The sequence below is a fragment of the Populus nigra genome, chromosome 18 (assembly GCF_951802175.1).
Source record: "Populus nigra chromosome 18, ddPopNigr1.1, whole genome shotgun sequence".
Taxonomy (NCBI): domain Eukaryota; kingdom Viridiplantae; phylum Streptophyta; class Magnoliopsida; order Malpighiales; family Salicaceae; genus Populus; species Populus nigra.
Genome location: NC_084869.1, coordinates 1,728,800 through 1,750,084, shown reverse-complemented (window position 1 = coordinate 1,750,084; position 21,285 = coordinate 1,728,800). Strand labels below are relative to the sequence as shown.

General features: G+C 38.5%; 2 protein-coding genes across 4 annotated transcripts in view; both read left to right on the top strand.

Moving 5' to 3' along the window:
* LOC133678793 (rust resistance kinase Lr10-like) overlaps window positions 1-9,548 on the top strand; it is a 39,173-nt gene extending 29,625 nt beyond the window's left edge. Inside the window, exons 1-3 of one of the 3 annotated variants that reach the window (XM_062101296.1) lie at window positions 6,977-7,777; window positions 8,068-8,094; window positions 8,196-9,548. In XM_062101296.1, the coding sequence (XP_061957280.1) occupies window positions 7,105-7,777; window positions 8,068-8,094; window positions 8,196-9,307 (1,812 nt within the window). In that variant the 5' untranslated portion in view covers window positions 6,977-7,104 and the 3' untranslated portion in view covers window positions 9,308-9,548. Of the gene's footprint in view, window positions 1-6,976; window positions 7,778-8,067; window positions 8,095-8,195 lie in introns of those variants that run through there. The other 2 variants (XM_062101299.1, XM_062101298.1) reach the window with 2 other exon arrangements.
* Window positions 9,549-18,089: 8,541 nt separating this feature from the next.
* LOC133678792 (rust resistance kinase Lr10-like) lies at window positions 18,090-20,651 on the top strand. The gene is made up of 3 exons (XM_062101295.1): window positions 18,090-18,910; window positions 19,201-19,227; window positions 19,329-20,651. Exons 1-3 carry the CDS (start codon window positions 18,241-18,243, stop codon window positions 20,441-20,443), a joined length of 1,812 nt encoding a protein of 603 aa, XP_061957279.1. The 5' UTR covers window positions 18,090-18,240; the 3' UTR covers window positions 20,444-20,651.
* Window positions 20,652-21,285: the final 634 nt, after the last annotated feature.

The window sequence follows — 21,285 nt, the reverse complement described above, 5'->3', positions numbered from 1 at the left end:
CAGTTCCCACGTAGCGTCCTCTGGTGGTAAGTGCTTCCATTGGACAAGACTTTCAGTGATGAATTTACCACCCTGCTTCACCCAACGGTGATCCAGTATAGTTTCAGGTTCCAAAATAATTGCACCGTCATCTGATACTAGTGGAAGATCGGTTTGAGTATTGGAAGCATCGCCCACATATTTCTTTAATAACGACACATGAAAAACAGGATGAATACGGACACCCTCAGGTAATTGAAGTCTATAAGCCACCCGACCCACCTGTTGGAGAATAGGATAAGGGCCAAAAAACCTGCTGGCTAATTTCTGGTGTGCCCGTTTGAATGCTGAACTTTGACGATAAGGCTGTAATCTGAGGAAAACCATATCACCTTCTGCAAAAGATACATCCCTCCTATTTTTATCAGCAGTCTGTTTCATGCGATTGATGGCAGTGGTCAAGTGTTGTTTGAGCTGCAACAGAAGCTCATCACGGTGGAGAAGTGATTGGTCTACTTCATGAACCGGCGTGGTACCATCAAAATATTCTGGAAGAGTCGGTGGTGGTCGCCCATAAAGTGCCTGGTATGGAGTCATACCCGTGGATGCATGAAAAGTGGTATTGTACCAGAGCTCCGCCCAATGCAAGAAGGAATGCCATCTACGTGGCCACTGATGGACAAAGCTGCGCAAATACTGTTCCAGACATCGATTGACTACCTCTGATTGGCCATCGGTTTGAGGGTGGTATGCGGAACTCATTTTCAGCCTTGTGCCAGACATTGTAAAAAACTCTTGCCAAAATTTGCTGATAAAAATAGGGTCACGGTCACTGATGATAGATCTTGGCATGCCATGCAATTTGACTACGCCCTCAACAAATTTTTCTGCCACTACTTTAGCAGTGAAAGGATGAGATAATGACATAAAATGAGAATATTTACTCAGTCTATCCACCACCACAAAGATTGTATCTTTACCTTGTGAAAGCGGCAGACCGGTAATAAAATCGATAGTAATATCATCCCATACCTGACATGGAATAGATAAAGGTTGGAGTAGACCTGCAGGTGGCAAGGTTTCAGATTTCGTTCTTTGGCATGTGTCGGAGCTCTTCACGTACTCCTGAACTGATTTGTGCATGGAAGGCCAGTAGAACTGAGTGGGCATGAAGTTATGGTGACTTTGCAGAAAATCTTCGATATTGTCATACGTTGATAAATGCCTCCTCCTCCATTTATAGATCAGAAAGATGAAGACACATGGAGCCCCGCATACAAGTCTTATCGCAAGACATAATCCTGCGACGGAACATCAGAAACCATAAATAGGATGAGAGATTCTATAATGAGAAGCTACCAAAATAATCTGATGCAACAGAAATACGCTAAAAATTTCTTGAAAGCTACAATTCTATTTCAGCCCTCAGTTTTATAGTTTAATGTTTCCTGAATAAGAGAAAGTCTAACCAACCAGGCCCGGGAGCGCGTAATGTACTATATCTGCAAGAAGAATGATATCTCCATTTATCTTTCATTATGTAGTGGAAATAATAAACATCTATAAAATTCTTAACAAACAAATAAAAAAGAAAACATCAATAAGAAGGACGTAGAATCCTCACAGGGACCAATGAATGATACAATTTGACGCAGAAGAAGCAGGGCACCTAAATTTTACACATGATGAATGTCAGATCTTCAAAAGCTGAAGCTATCAAAACATAAGAGTAGCACCACGCTGATGCAAATTAATGCTATTTACCATATAAAGAAACATGGTAAATGTGCAAGCATGAATTTCAGAAATATTGTGAGAATTCATGAGGATAGTCAATAGAAAGCTTACGCACACTGGAAAGATGCCGCATGGAAAATGTTGCAGGGGTTAGAGCAGTTGACAACATGAGTTGTATTATCCAATAAGCAAAAGCCTTGCGCCTTGCATTCTCTACAGTAAATAGTATCCCATTCTAGCGTCAAACCATTCACAAGAATTTTATGGATATCAACGTATGACAGGCTCCTTTTGTTATCTAGCGGAGTTGCCATAACCACTAGATCAACATGGCACGAGTCCCCTACTTCCGAAGCCTTCATATCGCCAGAAACAACATACCGGTATGCCTGTTTGTTTTCTAGATTTCTTGAGAAGAATTTGTAAACAAGTTTTGCAGAGAAGATTGAGAAGAATTGTCTTGTATTTTTCTACTGTTTCATTAGTGCAGAAAACTCTGCTTTTATACAAGTTGCAAATAACTTATTCATAGATTTTAGGAACCAAAAATCATCTCAACCATTCATCAATTGAGGGCTACGATTCTTACACATGTAAGAAACGGTTGTAACAGAATTTAATAGAAAAAAAACCCAACTATAACTATCATAACTGTTTTAACAGAACAACTTTCATTTCTTCATTCTTCATTCTTCATTCTTCTCGTTATAGCCTGTAGGATCTTCTTCTGAGGCTTTTAAAAACAAGTAACCAGCTTAGCTTTCAATAGCCTCTCCTAAACTGTTTACTGGTTTAACTCCAAACTTCAATCTTAGTTGCTTGAATCTGTCTTTAGGCAATGCTTTTGTGAAGATGTCTGCAAGTTGTTCTTTACTTCTGCAGAATTGCATATTTATCACTCCCTCTTGCAGAGCCTTTCTTATGAAATGATACTTCCTGTTTATGTGTCTAGTTCTTTGATGAAAAACAGGATTCTTGGCCATTGAAATTGCTGACATGTTATCACAGAACAAAGGTGTTGCTTCAGCTTGCATTTCACCAAAATCATCAAAAACAAATCTTAACCAAATGGCCTGAGCTGTTGCTTCAGATGCTGAGACATACTCAGCTTCTGCAGTTGATAATGCCACTGTATTCTGTTTCACAGAGGCCCAGGAGAATGCTCCACTCGCAAAACTGAATGCATAACCAGAAGTGCTCCTACTATCATCTTCACTTCCTACCCAATCTGCATCACAAAATCTAATAAGAGTTGCTGACTGATCTCTAACGTTTTCAATGTCATAGCTGAGAGTTGCTTGCACATATCTTAGAACCCTTTTTGCAGCTCCCATATGAATTTTGGTAGGTCCATTCATGAACCGTGACAACAAACTGGCAATATACATCAAATCAGGTCTTGTTGCTGTCAAATATAGTAAACTTCATACTATTTTTCTGTAGAGACCTTCATCAGCCAACTCACTCCCATCCACCTTCTTCAATTTCTCACCAGTGGCCAAAGGAATAGAGACTGGTTTGCAGTCCTCAAGTCCAAACTTACTAAGTAAGGATCTGACATACTTGCTTTGATGAATGAATACTCCTTGATCGGTTTGCAGTATTCCCATGCCAAAAAAATGGTGAAGAAGTCCAAGATCAGTCATCTCATATCTCTGCATCATTTCTCTTTTGAACTCACTAAGCATCCTTCACTACTACCAGTATATACAATGTCATCAACATAGATTGAGACAATGATCAAATTACCTTCACGATTAGACCTTGTATACAAAGTAGCTTCACTTGTGCTCCTTTTGAATTTGCACATGGAGAGGTATGCATTAATCTCACTATACCAGGCCCTTGGTGCCTGCTTTAATCCATATAAAGCCTTCCTTAGTTTCTAGATTTTGTGTCCTGCATTCTTTACTTTAAACCCCTCAGGCTGCTCTACATATACATCTTCTTTAAGCACACCATTTAGGAATGCTGACTTAACATCCAACTGGAACAGCTTCCACCCCTTTTGTACTGCCATTGCAATAAGAGTCCAAATTGTATCTAACCTTGCTACTAGTGCAAAGGTTTCATTGTAACCAACTCCAGATTTCTGTGCATATCCTTTTGCTACAAGGCGAGCTTTGTGTTTTTGTACTGTTCCATCAAGATGAAGTTTGGTTTTGTACACCCATTTCACTCCTATAATAGGTTTGTCAATCGGTCTCTCCACCAATTTCCAAGTATTATTCTTCTCTATCATTTCTAGTTCTTCCTTCATAGCCTCCTGCCAGGCTTTATCTCCAGCAGCTTTTTGATAATTTTCAGGTTCTATGATGCACATGTGACACCTTGCATATATATCTTCCAAGGTTTTTAATTTTACTAGAGTAGAGCTAGGTGAAGATTGTTGACTATTATCACTACCAATATTCTCAACTAACTCTCCAACTGTAGAATTTGGACGGAAACATTCAACATTATCGGGTTGGATTGCAGCAGCATGTTGTTCAGGATTTTCACCTTCAACTTCATCTCCTTCAAGGTTGAGAGGTATATGCATTTGATTCATCTGATTTCTTCCCCAATTCCATGACTTATCCTCACTGAAAATTACACTTCTTGAGAGAACAATCTTCTCAGATTTCAGATCAGACACTCTTTTCACAACTACCATATCCAATAAAGATTCCCTTTCCAGCTTTGCTATCCCATTTTTGCCTTAGGGATGATGGGATATGTGTGTAGCACAAACAACCGAACACCATCAGGTGCTTGACTCCTGGCTTTCTTCCTGTAAAGGCTTCAAATGGAATTTTTTCCATAACTGATATTGTGTAACATTTGTTCTGAAGATACACAGCTGTACTCACAACTTCTGCCCAGAAAATCACTGGCATTTCTTTCTCTCATGGACCTTGCCATCTCATAGATTGTTCTGTTTCTCCTCTTTGCAACTCCATTATGTTGAGGAGAGTATGCATCTGTTAGCTGCCTCTTCATTCCTTGTTTTACACAGAATTCTTGAAACTCATTTGAGGTATATTCACCACCTCTATCACTCCTCAACTTCTTCAATTTATACCCACTTTGCAGTTCAACAAATGTTTTAAATTTTTTGAACACATTAAGTGTATCAGATTTATTCCTGAGGAAGTATATCCAGCACATTCTTAAGTAGTCGTCAATGAATGTGATGAAGTATCTGTTCCCCCCAACTGATTCGTTTTGCATTGGTCCACACAGGTCTGTGTGTATCAGCTCCAGTGGATAGCTTGCTCTCCATGTTTGTTCTTTGTCAAATTTCTCCCTATGGTGTTTTCCTAAAACACAGCCTGCACACACATCTTCCACTTATGTCAATACAGGAAGTCCACATACCATCTCCTTCTGCTGCATCTTCTTCATGCTAGCATAGTTCAAATGTTCCAGTCTTCTATGCCATACTCAGGAATCCTCAATCACTGATGCTTTCCTTGCTGTAGGTGTCATGGACTCAAGTGAAAGAGGAAAGCATCGATTTCCTCCTATGATCACTATTGCTACAACACTGTTGAGGCTTTCATCATCAAATATCACTGCTTTATTACCTCTAAAAAGGATATAATAACCATGCTCCATCATCTGGCCTACATTCAATAGGTTTTCATCCAATCCTGGAACAAGCAGCACCTCTTTTATGTATCTCTTCCTATGCCGAGTCTCCACCACCAGTGTGCCTTTTCCAGTTTCTTGCACAAGGTCTCCAGAGCCCATCTTTACTTTGTAGGTCACACTTCTATCGATGTTGATTAGTTCAGATTCTTGAGATGTTATATGGTTGCTGCCGGCACTGTCTACAAACCATACCTTTCTATCTTGCAAGCTTGCAGAATGGCAAGAATAAAACATGGTTCCAGTGGTTAACTGTTCCATTTCTTCATTTTTCATTCTTCTTTCTTCTCATTATAGCCTGTAGGATCTTCTTCTGAGGTTTTTAAAAACATGTAACCAGCTTAGCTTTCAACAATGCCTTCTTCGAGGACAACGACGATATGCAAGAATCACTTCCAGTGATACAAGAATTAGTGCTGATATATAGAGGGGACTGCATAGGATTCTGGCAACATAGAAATACGTTTTTGCTGTTGCCGTATATGAATGGAATCATATATGGATCTCCATAACCGTAGTTGTTCTCTGACAAATGATACAGAGGAAGCGTAGAGCAATTATCTTCTTGTAAACCAACATCAGCTATCCGAATCGTTGAATATTTGTAATTGTTCTCCTTCACATAGTACTTTCCTGAATACAGGCATAGAATTGCACGATTGTTCTCGCAAGTCAACTGATAGCTAGGATCACCGCAGTTTTCCGGGTCTCCTTGTAGTCGAAAAGGGTAGCTAATGTTAGTAAGGTGGCCACACGAAGAAGGATGTTCACAAAGATGATTTGTTTTAGCAGCACAGGGCTCATGGTTTATGAGGAGGACCACAAAAAAGACAGCAAATAGAAGAATTCTACTAAACATAATGTTTAATGGCTTGTTTCAGATTGAAGGCGGAGACTTGAGGCTATCTCGTGGCTGTTGTTGGCTAAAGGTTGCCGGAGATTTGGTGGTGGCTATTAAAGCCAAAACTTCATCCTTTTTTTATTAAAATTCTGATAATTTTCAAATTAATAAAGAAGCTAGAGAAGACTTTGAGATTCTGCATTTACTTTTAATTAATTAAAGACCATAATACTGTCAGCTCAAACCTAACTAATCAGCTATTCATAATAATAGAGGGTTTAGAGCATGTCAGATTTCCCAGGCCGGCCGGCTGTCACTGGAGTATTCAAATTTACCTGTTAAATTTAAAAAAGCTTTGATGCTTTCCGCAGTCTAGTGCGGCCCAGAAAACTAATATAGTACAAGTTCATATAAAACTCATCAGAAAGGGGTTTTGACCCCATCAACAGATATATTTGTACTTCCTGCTGCTGTAGGGATTCAGTCTGCAAAAGTCGGAATTCCTGATAAGGAAAGAAAAAGACCACTGGGAATGGAATGAAATCACCATGTGGTAAGAATGGAGCTTGACTTCTAACCTTAGCATCAACTTTTATGCATGACCGGCATTACCTCTTGCATTTCTTGGGATGGAAGAAGACTTGCTTATCTGGTGCTTCCAAAAGTGACAAACTTGACTGTAACTTATCCCAAATCTTTGAAGACTTGCTAACGTGACAGATTTGAGCTCTGACTTTTCCTAGCAACTTCGCACCACAACATCAGATTGGCCAAGTCCTTGAAATGTTTTCCACGGCTCAAGTCAATGGAGTAAACTATACAGAAATTACTCAAGAGAGCCAAGCCCCAAATTACGTTTTCACGATAACATCATTTGCAGGACAGTGAAGCTAAAAAAAACAAAGTCTTTGGAAATGGATCTCTCTGTAGTTTGCTTGTTGATGCTAGTCCTTGTATGTCATGGAGCTGGCCATAAGGATACGTTCCAAGAAGCAAAGTGTAATAAGCATGGTCCGGCCATAAGATTTCCATTCAGACTCGACAAGCAGCCAGAGTACTGTGGCTATGATCCTGGGTTTGTTCTATCTTGCAATGAAAGGGAAGAAACATTGTTGCAGCTACCAACTTCTGTGACGTTCAACATCAAGAAAATTGACTATAAATCACGGTTAATCATTGCAGCTGATCCAGATAACTGCCTCCCAAGACAGCTTAGAAACTTCAGTTTATCTAAATCTCCTTTCAAATTTGCAGACCAGTACCAGGATGATTATGCCCTTTTCAACTGTACATCAAAGCATGGAGATTTTTATGCGCAGATACCTTGCCTTGGTGTTCCTGGATATGACATCTATGCCTATAGGTCTCAATATTCCATCGGTGATACAGACCTGACTTCTTGTACCAAGATGTATAATGTTCCATCAATTCCATCGGAAATGATTGGCGGTGATAATATTCTTCACTTGAACTGGTCTGAACCAGCAGCATGTGGAATTTGTGAAAAACACGGCATGTTCTGCAGATGGAAGAATAACATTACTAAGCATGAAACTGAATGCTATAAGAAGCCTAAATCAAAGAAAGGTACGGCCTGTATTAAATTCTGCTTTAGTTTTCTGCAGCCAATCTAATTCTTTGTGCTTAATTTGGAACTATTGGATGACTCTTTAGTTAAGAAAATCAAATATTTTCACGACTTCTTCAATTTTAGTTATGAAACATGCAGTTTTCAGGTCATGTAGGTTGGTTGCTTGATACATGTTGAGATTAGTAAATTGTACAAGATAGTCATGGTTTAGATAAGATCCACGAATTATGATTGTCGAATGCGTGCTATTAAAGAATCTAATGCTACCATATATTTTCTCTTACAGGCAAAATAAGGAAGATAGAGGTTGCGGGTGAGATTTCTACAAATTTGGAAATTTTAGAATTGTTTCCTTATCTTGCATCTTCTAAACTATCTTGATGAGTTCTTGATAAAGAAATGTTTTGTTTGCAGTTGCAACCGTGGGTTCGGTTCTTGTATTACTATTGTTGGCAGCCTACCGTGTCTACAGCTCTGATAAAGCAGCGAAAAACAATCAGAAAAGGATTGAAAACTTTCTGGCAGATTATAAAGCTCTCAAGCCTGCAAGATACACCTATGCTGACATTAAAAGGATTACGGATGAGTTCAAGGACAAGCTGGGTCAGGGAGCATATGGAACTGTGTTTAAAGGAAAGCTTTCTGATGAGATCTTTGTTGCTGTGAAGATCCTGAACAACTCAACAGGAAACGGAGAAGAGTTCATCAATGAAGTGGCAACAATGGGAAAGATCCATCACGTCAATGTTATACGCTTAGTTGGTTACTGTGCTGATGGATTTCGAAGAGCTCTAGTCTATGATTACCTGCCAAATGAATCACTAGAGAAATTTGTATCTTCAGAGCATGGCGAAACCTCCAGTCTTAGCTGGGAGAGGCTTCAGGATATTGCTCTTGGCATGGCTAAAGGCATCGAATATCTTCACCAAGGCTGTGATCAGCGAATCCTCCATTTCGACATCAAACCTCATAACATCTTGTTAGATGACCATTTCAATCCAAAAATTTCTGATTTCGGTCTGGCAAAGCTGTGCTCCAAGGATCAGAGTGCCGTGTCCATGACTACAGCTCGAGGAACCATGGGGTATATTGCACCTGAAGTTTTCTCTAGGAACTTTGGGCATGTTTCTTATAAGTCTGATGTTTATAGTTTTGGAATGGTGTTGCTCGAAATGGTCGGAGGGAGGAAGACAATCGATGATAAGGTAGAGAACAGCAACCAAATCTACTTCCCAGAATGGGTCTACAACATCCTGGATAAAGGAGAAGAGCTGAGAATCAGAATTGAAAAGGAGGGGGACGCGCAAATCGCAAAGAAGCTGACTCTTGTGGGACTATGGTGCATTCAGTGGCACCCCGTGGATCGTCCGTCGATGAATACTGTCGTGCAAATGTTGGAAGGAGAAGGAGACAAGTTAACAATGCCTCCTAGCCCTTTTGCTTCTGCAGGTCCCGGAAGAATGCATGCAAATATGCCAGGGAGACCTCATTATCAAGCGTTGGAAGTGATCTCTGAAACAGAGTAAGCATACAATGATCAAGTAGTCAAGTAGAAGGGCTACGCAAACATATCTGCAGAGAGTGAGGCGGTCTATAATCTTTGAAGGTGTGTGAAAGAGTTTGAAGAGATTGAAAAGAAGAAGTGAAAAACAGAATGCAGATTTTGATTTGAACAGTGGAAGTTTTTACTGTTTTATTAAACTGAAAAATATCATTGATTGCTTACTTGTTTCAACAATCTTTACACGTTTAAATATACTTGAAACAAACTGAAATTGCTGGTTTGTAGCACTACAATGTGCCACGTTCAGCTGACCACTAACATGACTACTAACATAAATGTACCATGTTCAGCTAACAACATAACTGACTCCTAAAGACTAGTTCACGTCCTGAAGACCAGCTCTAGTCTTTTATTTCAGCAGAATTAAAATAACAAAGACAGACAATACTAAAATAAAACAAAGGCAGCAACTTAAGGCATAACTCCAACACTCCTCCTTGCATTAAGGGCTGCATACTCCTATCAGCCTTGTGAGAAATTCGAACCTGTTAGCAGGAAGTGCTTTGGTAAACAAATCAGCCATTTGATCTTCAGTCCTGCAATAAAGTAGCTTAACATCTCCATTCTTCTGCACCTCTCGGATAAAATATAATTTGATGTTGAAATGTTTGGTTTTCCCATGAAACACAGGATTGTTAGAGATTGCTATAGCTGCTTGATTGTCAACTGAGATTTCAGTTGCTTCTTCCTCTTCCATATGTAGATCACGCAGTAACTTTTGAAGCCATAAAGCTTGGTTAACTGCAGCTGTGGCAGCAATGAACTCTGCCTCTGCAGTTGATTGTGCAACAATGCTTTGCTTCTTGGATGACCATGAAAATATTGCTGAGCCTAGATTGAAACAAAAACCAGAAGTGCTTTTCATGTCATCAATGAATCCACCCCAATCACTGTTAGAAAAGCCATGCAATTTCAGTGTTTTACATTGCATAAATTTAACACCAAAACTGCATGTTCCTTTGATGTATCGCAGGATACGTTTGGCTGCCCTCATATGTAGCTCACTTGGACAATGCATAAACCTTGATAGAAGGTTTGTTGCATAAAGAATGTCAGGTCAGGTTGCTGTCAAATACAACAAGCAACCAATCAAGCTTCTGTACTTTTCTTCATCTACCCTGGCAGTCCCATCCTCTTTGCTGAATTTATCCTTCTGATTCATTGGAGTAGCAGTTGGTTTGCAATTCTCCATTTGGAATTTCTTCAAAATCTCCTTCGCATATTTTTCTTGACCAATGAAGATCACTCCTCTGCTTTGTTTAATCTCCATGCCAAGAAAAAAACTCATGAGTCCAAGGTCACTCATTTCGAAAGCTTGCATCATGTCCTGCTTGAACCTTTCAATTTGCTACAAATTACTTCCAGTTACAAGTAAATCATCAACATAGAGGGACATAATAAGAACATCATCATCATTTTCTTCACATAGAGAGTTGATTCAGAAAGACTTTTCTGAAATCCAAACCCTGTCAAGTAGTCATCAATTCGGCCATACCAGGCCCTTGGTGCCTGTTTTAATCCATAAAGTGCCTTCTTCAGCATGTACACCTTGTCTTCTTCTCCTTGAACAACAAATCCAGCAGGTTGTTCAACATAAATTTCTTCTTGTAAATCGCCATTGAGGAAGGCTGATTTTACGTCCATCTGGAACACTTTCCAGTTTTTGTGTGCAGCAACAGCAAGCAACAATCTGATGGTGTCCATCCTTGCTACTGGAGCGAATGTGTCTAAATAATCCACCCCATACACTTGAGCATACCCCTTGACAACCAGCCTTGCCTTGAATTTGTTGATGGAGCTGTCAACATTCAGTTTGGTCCTGAAAATCCACTTGACGCCAATAATGTTCTTGTCTGCAGGTCGATCAACAAGTTCCCACGTATGATTCTTTTTAATCATGTGTATTTCCTCCTTCATTGCTTCCTGCCATGCTGGATTCATCTGTGCATCTTCATAATTTTCTGGTTCACAAACAGCCACATTGCTCCTTTGATAGATTTCTTCAAGTGATCTGGTGCCTCGTACTGGTGATTCATCAATTGATTCATTTTGCAGCGGAGTAATAATTTGATCATCAAGCACCGTGATCTCTTGTGTTTCATCCCAGTTCCATTTGTCATCTTCATAGAACTGCACATCCCGTGTAATTGTAATCTTCTGGGTTTGAGGGAGGTATACTTTGTAGGCTTTAGAAATTGTGCTATAGCCAACAAAGATACCTTGCATTGCCTTCTTGTCCAGCTTGTCCCTCTTAATATGTGGAATGTGAACAAAACATATGCTGCCAAAAACCTTAAGAAAACTAAGTGAGGGTTTGTAATTATACCACACTTCAAAAGGAGTTTTTTCTGTCAAAAGCTTTATTGGGAGACGATTTTGCAGGAATACTGCTGTGTTAGCAGCTTCTGCCCAAAAAACTTTAGGCAAGTTCTTCTCATGTAGCATGCATCTAGCCATCTCCATTATGTATCGATTTCTTCTCTCACTAACCCCATTCTGCTCTGGAGTGTAAGGGGCTGTGAGTTGATGCTCAATGCCAGCTTCTTCACAATAAAGATTGAATTCTGTTGATGTGTATTCTCTGCCATTGTCCGAACGAATTGCTTGAATTCTGCAGTTGCTTTGATTCTCCACATTCTTCTTGAATCTCCAGAAAATTCCAGCCACCTCTGATTTGAATTTCATGAAATAAATCCAGCACATTCGAGAGAAATCGTCAATAAACAGCAGGTAATATTTACTGCCATTTAATGATGGTGTGCTTAGAGGACCAGCCACATTGGTATGAATCAGCTGCAGCTTTTGGGATGATCTCCAAGTTGATCTCGGAAATGGTTTTCTATTATGCTTACCAAACTTACAAGCATGACAGTTCAATGTAATTTCAGTAAATGGAGGTATACCCCTGACAGCCTCAGAATTCTTCATAGTAAGCATCCTTTGTTGATGGCAGTGCCCCAACCTTTTATGCCATAACTTAGTATAATTGAGTTTTGTTGGGAAAGCATTATGCTCCTCCTCAAATGGCAGAAACGAGAAACTTTTGCTCTTCATTCTAACTTGTAGAATTTTACACCCAGCAGCATCAAAAATACAGCAATGTTGATTTTCAAAAATCACCTTCATTCCTTTCTCAATTAATTGCCCCACACTCAACAAATTCTAATCTATATTAGGCACATAAAGAACATCTGCAATTGTTTTTGTACCTGAATTTGTTGTGATGGCAATTGTTCCCTTTCCCTTGGCTTCAATGCATTCACCATTTCCAATTCTGACTTTTGCAGGTTCTGTAGGCTGCAAATTTCAGAAAAGACTTTTATCAAAAGTCATGTGGTTGGTGCAACCACTATCAATTAGCCAATGGTCTGAGGTGGTTTGAACCGAGAAGCATGCAGCCACAAACATCTGATCCTCATCATCTTGGTTCGCGACTTGAGCATCTTCTTCTTGTTTTTGATTTTTGAATCTGCAGATTATTGCCTCATGTCCTAGCTGATTGCACTTGCTGCACCTTGCATCAGGCCTCTTCCAGTATTTGAATGGTGGGTGACCACTCTTGTTGCAGTGTTGACAAGGTGGAAAATTCCTTTTAATAAATTTTCCTTTGTTGTAACCTTGATTTGGTTTAATGCTGCCTGAAGCTGCGTTCTTCCTGAAGAACTTCTTCTTGTCATAGTCTGCAAATTTTGCTTGCAAAGCACCTTCAATTGCATGATCCTGTCTCATAAGCCTTCTCTGCTCCTGAGCTTGTAAGGCATTTAGCAACTTTGTCAATGTAATTTTTGACAGGTCTTTAGTATTCTCCAATGTTGTAATTGAAGCTTCATACTTTTCTGGTACTGTGACCAGAAGTTTTTCAACAATTCTGGAATCTGCAAATGATGTTCCCAGCAGCCTGACTCTGTTAGCAATCCCCATCAATTTATCTGAGTACTCCTTTATAGTCTCAGAATCCTTCATCCTTTGCAGCTCAAATTCATGTATCAAGTTTAAGCTTTGCATTCCACGAATTCTTTCATCTCCTGCATATTCCTTCTTCAAGTAATCCCAAACATCCTTTGCTGATTGAAGTGACATGATCCTGGTGAAAATGGTTGTGGAAACAGCAGCAAACAGACATGCCTTCGCCTTTGATTTCTTGGTCTTTCTCTCCTTATGACTTTTGATCTGAGTCATAGTTGGATTATTAGGCAGTGGTGGCACCTCATAATCCTCTTCAACAGCTTCCCACAAATCTAAGGCTTCTAGGTGAGTTTCCATTCTTACTGCCCATAGTTGAAAATTCTCTCCATTGAAGATTGGAGGAGAAATATGGGTGAAACTTGATTCAGAATCCATCACAGGCCCTTCAAGAAAATAGCTCTGATACCAATTGAAAGAGTTTGAAGAGATTGAAAAGAAGAAGTGAAAAACAGAATGCAGATTTTGATTTGAACAATGGAAGTTTTTACTGTTTTATTGAACTGAAAAATATCATTGATTGCTTACTTGTTTCAGCAATCTTTACACGTTTAAATATACTTGAAACAAACTGAAATTGCTGGTTTGTAGCACTACAATGTGCCACGTTCAGCTGACCACTAACATGACTACTAACATAAATGTACCATGTTCAGCTAACAACATAACTGACTCCTAAAGACTAGTTCACGTCCTGAAGACCAGCTCTAGTCTTTTATTTCAGCAGAATTAAAATAACAAAGACAGACAATACTAAAATAAAACAAAGGCAGCAACTTAAGGCATAACTCCAACAGTGTGTAATATTTGTCCAACTGGAAGCAAGGCATGTAATATAATCTTCGTACTGATAAGGAAAGCATCATATCACGTTATCCTCCTTGATTGCAGGAAATAATTTAGCAGAATAGTTAGGTGGTTGTTTCTGTAGTTAGTTTACAAGATATGTTTGCAGGAAAGGTGGTGGCAATTGGTCGTCGTTGTAAAGATGATCTTTATGTGCTAGAACATAGTCATTCCACATTTGTTTTTTGTTTTAAAAATAATTCTCTGCATGCCTCTTATGATATCTGGCATGCATGTTTAGGTCATGTTTCACATTCTATTATTTTCTTATTAAATAAAAAAAACTATCTTTTTGTTAATTCTTTATTATCCTCTCCCAACTTTTGTACTGCTTGTTAGATTGCTAAAAGTCACAAATTATATTTTAATGCTAATGATCAACGTGCTTCCCATATCTTGAACCTTATTCACTGTGATATATAGGGCCCTGCTTATGTTATGTCTTCATCCAATTTTTGTTATTACGTTATATTTATCGATGATCATTCGTGTTTCACGTGATCTTATCCCATGCCATTAAAATCTCAAGCCTTTATGGTTTTTAAGCAATTTCAAACTCTTGTTGAGGTTTAGTTCTCATGCAAAATAAAAAAATTTCAAAGCGATTAGGGAGCTAAATTTACTAGCAATTAATTTCAATCCCATCTTCTTGCTTTCGGAATTCATCACCAAATGTCTTACCCCCACACCCCTTCCTAAAATGGTAGCGCTGAATGTAAGCATCAACACATCACTGAAACTGGTCTTGCTTTGTTATTCCATTACCATGTTCCTTTATCACATTGGGTTGACGAGTTCAGTACTACTCTTTTTACCATCAATTGGTTGCCCTTACCTGTTCTTGGTAACTTTTCTCCCTATGAAGTTCTGTCTGGTAAGCCACCCACATATGTTGATTTCCATCCTTTTGGTTGTCGTGTGTTTTCTTACTTACTAGATTATGCCTCTCACAAATTTGCTCGAAGTAGCACTGCTTGTATTTTTCTTGGCTATAACATGTCTCACAGGGGGTTTCGATGTCTTGATCCTTCTACACAGCGTATTTATATCACATGTCATGCCCGATTTGATGAGCTTAATTTTTCATTTGTTGGTTCCTCCTCTTCTTGCGATCCCACATCACTAGATATTTTGATTTTATCTGAACCTGTTGTGCCCTTTCTTCCTTCTGAATCTCGACAATCTTCTCCATCACTTTCTATTACACCTTCTTTATCATCTTGTGTTCCTTGTACTGCTGAATTTTCTGGTGATTTTATGCAGCCTTCATCCTCAGGTTCTACTGCCACAGTTGATTCCACAGCAAAGTCCATCTCTTCTCCTGCTACAGTATCATCCTCATTTGTTGTTTCTCTGCCATCAGACCACCCTGTCATTCCTTCTGCAACTTCTTCTAACCATCATCCGATGATCCCTAGAGTTAAGGCTGGTGTCTTCAAGCCTAAACATCACTCATATATTTCCTCCTATTTGCCTTCGTCGTTGGTCCATGTCTTATTTGCTACCCAAGAATCCAAGAGTTTTACGTCTGCCACTAAACATCCTAGTTGGGTTGTTGCTATTGATGAAAACTGGATGCCCTTTCCTCTAATGACACCTAGGTCCTGGATCCTTGTCCTCCCCATACTAATATTGTTGGATCCAAGTGGCTTTTTCGTGTCAAATACTTAATTGCTGGCACTGTTGATCGTCTCAAAGCTCACCTTGTTGCTAAAAGCTATTTCAACTTCTTGGTTTGGATTTTCACCACACCTTCAGTCCTATTGTTAAGGCCTCCAACGTGTGTTGTCACAACCCGATTTCTGGATCCATAACCGGCACATAGGCAAGGTTCCCCTTCGAAGTTCCATACCTATGCGAACCCAAACTTACATACAATCTTATCCTTTAAACAACTCAATCAGAGTTTAACGCAGCATTAACAACAAACTAACTTTTTAATATAATTTAATTGTCTTAATACAAGAGTTAATATAATTTCATAGTTTTGGAGTACTAATTAGACATAAAGGAAAATGTACAAATTACAACCAAAAGAGCAGGTTCTGAAGGTCCAACAAAAGTGACCTGTTATCAAGCTATAATCCTGAAAAGAATAAATAATAAGAGGGTGAGTTCAACAACTCAGTGAGTAGATAACGTTCAATATACACACACACGAGGTAATACTACAATGAGAAATATATATACAATTATGGCTCTAGGTTCTTATAGAAAGGTTTCTCAAACAGGTCATAACAAGAATATCTTAAGGTAAAGCTCATCAGAAAATCAAAATGCAATGAGCATGAGGCTCTGTATTGTGGGATGATAGCCCACACAGGTTGGTGACTCCCCCAACCAACTAGGGTTCAGATTTAGGAGAAAAAGATGGTTTTTAGGGTTAGGTTTTCTATTTTTTTTTGTCAAAATTGCCCCCCCTTTTAGCTGAAAATAAAGGCTATTTATAGGCAAAATAGTTTTTCGGGCTTCAAAATTGGTCCCTCAAGTTTTGTGTTTGGCCCCTAATTTCAATCAATTCACTTGGTAAAAATTAAATTGGGTCTCTTAAAATTCTGATTTTTCAATTAAGTCCAAATTAAGCTCCCAAACTTAATTTTCACCAATTAAGTCCTCAAATTAATTTGACCCGCTTAAAGTATAATTAAGTTCTTGCACTTAATTAACTCCTTCAATTGGACCTAAATTAATTCTTAAACATAATTAAAATTCAATTTGGCCCATGATTAAATCAAATTGGCCCATTAAAAATTTAATTATGTCATTGGACTTAATTTTTATGCAAATTCGTCCAATACTCATTTAATTTGACCTTTGAATTTGCATTTTTTCTATTTTTGGGCATAACAACGTACCATTAGGCCTTGAAATTCCTCCGAAAATTGCAGCTTGATTTTCGCCAATTTTTGCAGCCTTTCTTGGTCGGCTTTCTCCGCATTGCCAGCCTTTATTTTATTTTTTATTATTTTTTTATTTTGATTTTTTTGGGAAAAAATGAATTTTGGGGAATCACCCAAAATTGGGTGATGACAGTTGTCATAATCTTCCTCTCATCAAATCAAGAATTTTAGTTTTTGATCTTAAATTTTTGGATTCAAGAAAAGTTAAAGTAGGAAATAAATAGTTCTCTCTCATGTTACTTTTGATTATGTTTTATTTATAGAAGGATAAGAGAAGAGGTCATGGTTTATAAAGATTTGAAGTTTATGTTGTTAAAATTAATTTATGATTATTATGAGTTTAAGGTTAAGTAATTGATTTTGGGTGTATTGTTAGAAATAAGAATATGTGAAATGATTTGTTATGGGTTAAGAAATATGTTTCAACTTTGCTGGAAAATAAAAAATGATCATGAGGTTGAAAATGATGAAATTTTATTTTGGTCCCTGATTTATAAAACTTATAGTTTAGTCCTTAAATTTTAAAAAATTATAATTTGACCTTTAAAATGTATTTTGGAATTCTAGGCAATATTATTATGAGGTTAAGGATGATGAATCTCAGTTAGATAATTGATTTATTTAATTTTATTTAGTCCCTACAAAGCTCGGATAAACTCAATATATCACAGTATTAATATTGAAAAAAAATTATTTTTAATTTTTTAACAGTTTTAATGAATGTCCTTTAAATCTCCCAAATCAATTCAATCATATACAGTAAACTTTCATGTAGAGTCAATACGGTAAGAATGGAGCTTGACTTCTAACCTTGGCATCAACTGTTATGCATGACCGGCATTACCTCTTGCATTTCTTGCGATGGAAGAAGACTATTCCTTATCGAGTCCTTGGAAAAGTGACAAACTTGACTGTAACTTATCCCTAATCTTTGATGACTTGCTAACGCGACAGATTGGAGCTCTGGCTTTTCCTAGCAACTTCGCACCACAACATAAATACCCCACACGGAAAAAACATAAAGCAATATCAGATTGGCCAAGTCCTTGAAATGTTTTCCACGGCTCAAGTCAATGGAGTAGACTATACAGAAATTACTCAAGAGATCCAAGCCCCAAATTACGTTTTCACGATAACAATATCATTTGCAGGACAGTGAAGCTAAAAAAAAACAAAGTCTTTGGAAATGGATCTCTCTGTAGTTTGCTTGTTGATGCTGGTCCTTGTATGTCATGGAGCTGGCCATAACGAAACGTTCCAAGAAGCAAAGTGTAAGAAGCATGGTCCGGCCATAAGATTTCCATTCAGACTCGACAAGCAGCCAGTTCACTGTGGCTATGATCCTCGGTTTGTTCTATCTTGCAATGAAAGGAACGAAACATTGTTGCAGCTACCAACTTCTGTGACGCTCCACATCAAGAAAATTGACTATAAATCACGGTTAATCATTGCAGCTGATCCAGATAACTGTCTCCCAAGACAGCTTAGAAACTTCAGTTTATCTAAATCTCCTTTCAAATTTGCGGAACAGTACCAGCATGATTATGCCCTTTTCAACTGTACATCAAAGCATGGAGATTTTGATGGGCAGATACCTTGCCTTGGTGCTCCTGGATATGATATCTATGCCTATAGTTCTAATAGATTCCTCGGTTATACAGACCTGACTTCTTGTACCAAGATGTATAATGTTACATCAATTCCATCGGAAATGATTCGCGGTGATAATATTCTTCAGTTGAACTGGTCAGAACCAGCAGCATGTGTAGGTTGTGAACAACAAGGCAAGTTCTGCGGGTGGAAGAATAACAGTACGCTTGAAACTGAATGCTATGAGAAGCCTAAATCAAAGAAAGGTACGGCCTGTATTAAATTCTGCTTTAGTTTTCTGCAGCCAGTCTAATTCTTTGTGCTTAATTTGGAACTATGGGATGACTCTTTAGTTAAGAAAATCAAATATTTTCACGAGTTCTTCAATTTTAGTTATGAAACATGTAGTTTTCAGGTCATACAGGTTGGTTGCTTGATACATGTTGAGATTAGTAAATTGCACAAGATAGTCATGGTTTAGATAAGATCCACGAATTATGATTGTCGAATGCGTGCTATTAAAGAATCTAATGCTACCATATATTTTCTCTTACAGGCAAAATAAGGAAGATAGAGTGTGCGGGTGAGATTTCTGCAAATTTGGAAGTTTTAGAATTGTTTCCTTATCTTGCATCTTCTAAACTATCTTGATGAGTTCTTGATAAAGAAATGTTTTGTTTGCAGTTGCAACCGTGGGTTCGGTTCTTGTATTACTGGTATTGTTCGCAGCCTACCGCGTCTACAGCTCTGATAAAGCAGCGAAAAACAATCAGAAAAGGATTGAAAACTTTCTGGCAGATTATAAAGCTCTCAAGCCCGCAAGATACACGTATGCTGACATTAAAAGGATTACGGATGAGTTCAAGGACAAGCTGGGTCAGGGAGCATATGGAACTGTGTTTAAAGGAAAGCTTTCTGATGAGATCTTTGTTGCTGTGAAGATCCTGAACAACTCAACAGGAAACGGAGAAGAGTTCATCAATGAAGTGGCAACAATGGGAAAGATCCATCACGTCAATGTTATACGCCTAGTTGGTTACTGTGCTGATGGATTTCGAAGAGCTCTGGTCTATGATTACCTGCCAAATGAATCATTAGAGAAATTTGTATCTTCAGAACATGGCGAAACATCCAGTCTTAGCTGGGAGAGGCTCCAGGATATTGCTCTTGGCATGGCTAAAGGCATCGAATATCTTCACCAAGGTTGTGATCAGCGAATCCTTCATTTCGACATCAAACCTCATAACATCTTGTTAGATGACCATTTCAATCCAAAGATTTCTGATTTTGGTCTAGCAAAGCTGTGCTCCAAGGATCAGAGTGCCGTGTCCATGACTACAGCTCGAGGAACCATGGGGTATATTGCACCTGAAGTTTTCTCTAGGAACTTTGGGCATGTTTCCTATAAGTCTGATGTTTATAGTTTTGGAATGGTGTTGCTTGAAATGGTCGGAGGGAGGAAGACTATCGATGATAAGGTAGAGAACAGCAACCAAATCTACTTCCCAGAATGGGTCTACAACAGCCTGGATAAAGGAGAAGAGCTGAGAATCAGAATTGAAAAGGAGGGGGACGCGCAAATCGCAAAGAAGCTGACTCTTGTTGGACTATGGTGCATTCAGTGGCACCCCGTGGATCGTCCGTCCATGAATACTGTCGTGCAAATGTTGGAAGGAGAAGGAGACAAGTTAACAATGCCTCCTAGCCCTTTTGCTTCTGCAGGTCCTGGAAGAATGCATGCAAATATGCCAGGGAGACCTCATTATCAAGCGTTGGAAGTGATCTCTGAAACAGAGTAGGCATACAATGATCAAGTAGTCAAGTAGAAGGGCTTCGCAAACATATCAGCAGAAAGTGAGGCGTTCTATAATCTTTGAGGGTGTGTAATATTTGTCCAACTGAAAGCAAGACATGTAATATAATCTTCGTACATTGAATAATGATGGTGTTTGGATGTATTACTGACGCCAATATGATCAATGCAAACTAAGTATAGATATTTGAACTTTATTCTTTTGGTTCTCAAAGTGATGAGAATGGCTGTCATTTCTTGAGTTCAATTTTTCCTCCTTCCCCTAGTTTGGAAAAGGCTATGATACCAAACTACTGTTTATAATGATTTTTTCACCAAGAATATCACCTCTGCTAATGGCAGGCATTTGCTTGTGCGTTAAAAAAAAAAAAAAAAAACTCGTGCTCATATAGAAATTCCCACAAACATTTTTTCTTCGTGTTCGATTGAGTTTTTTCTTGGAAATAGAATCTTGCTTCTCATGCTGAAGTTCTTTCAAAAGGTACTAAAAAGGGCTGTAATGAGGTTGAGCCAAATGTTCAAGATATCTGGTTCAATATCTGTGTTTTGAGGAGTCACCGAAGAAAAACTCCGAATATTCTTTTATCTTTATATTATGAACATGTTTATTACTTAGCCCTTCATATTTGAAAGCCTATGACCTGTAATTTTCTCAAAGATAATTTGCAAACAGTGATCATTTTATCTCATGTTTTCTGGAGAGGCTTATTTTTTTCTGAAAAGGCTTACTTGATCAACTTTATTTCGAGGTTTGTGAGCCACATATCATGCCCCTTGGATGAATGACTTGGAAAGAATATCTATAGAACAAAAATAGTCTAATGCTGA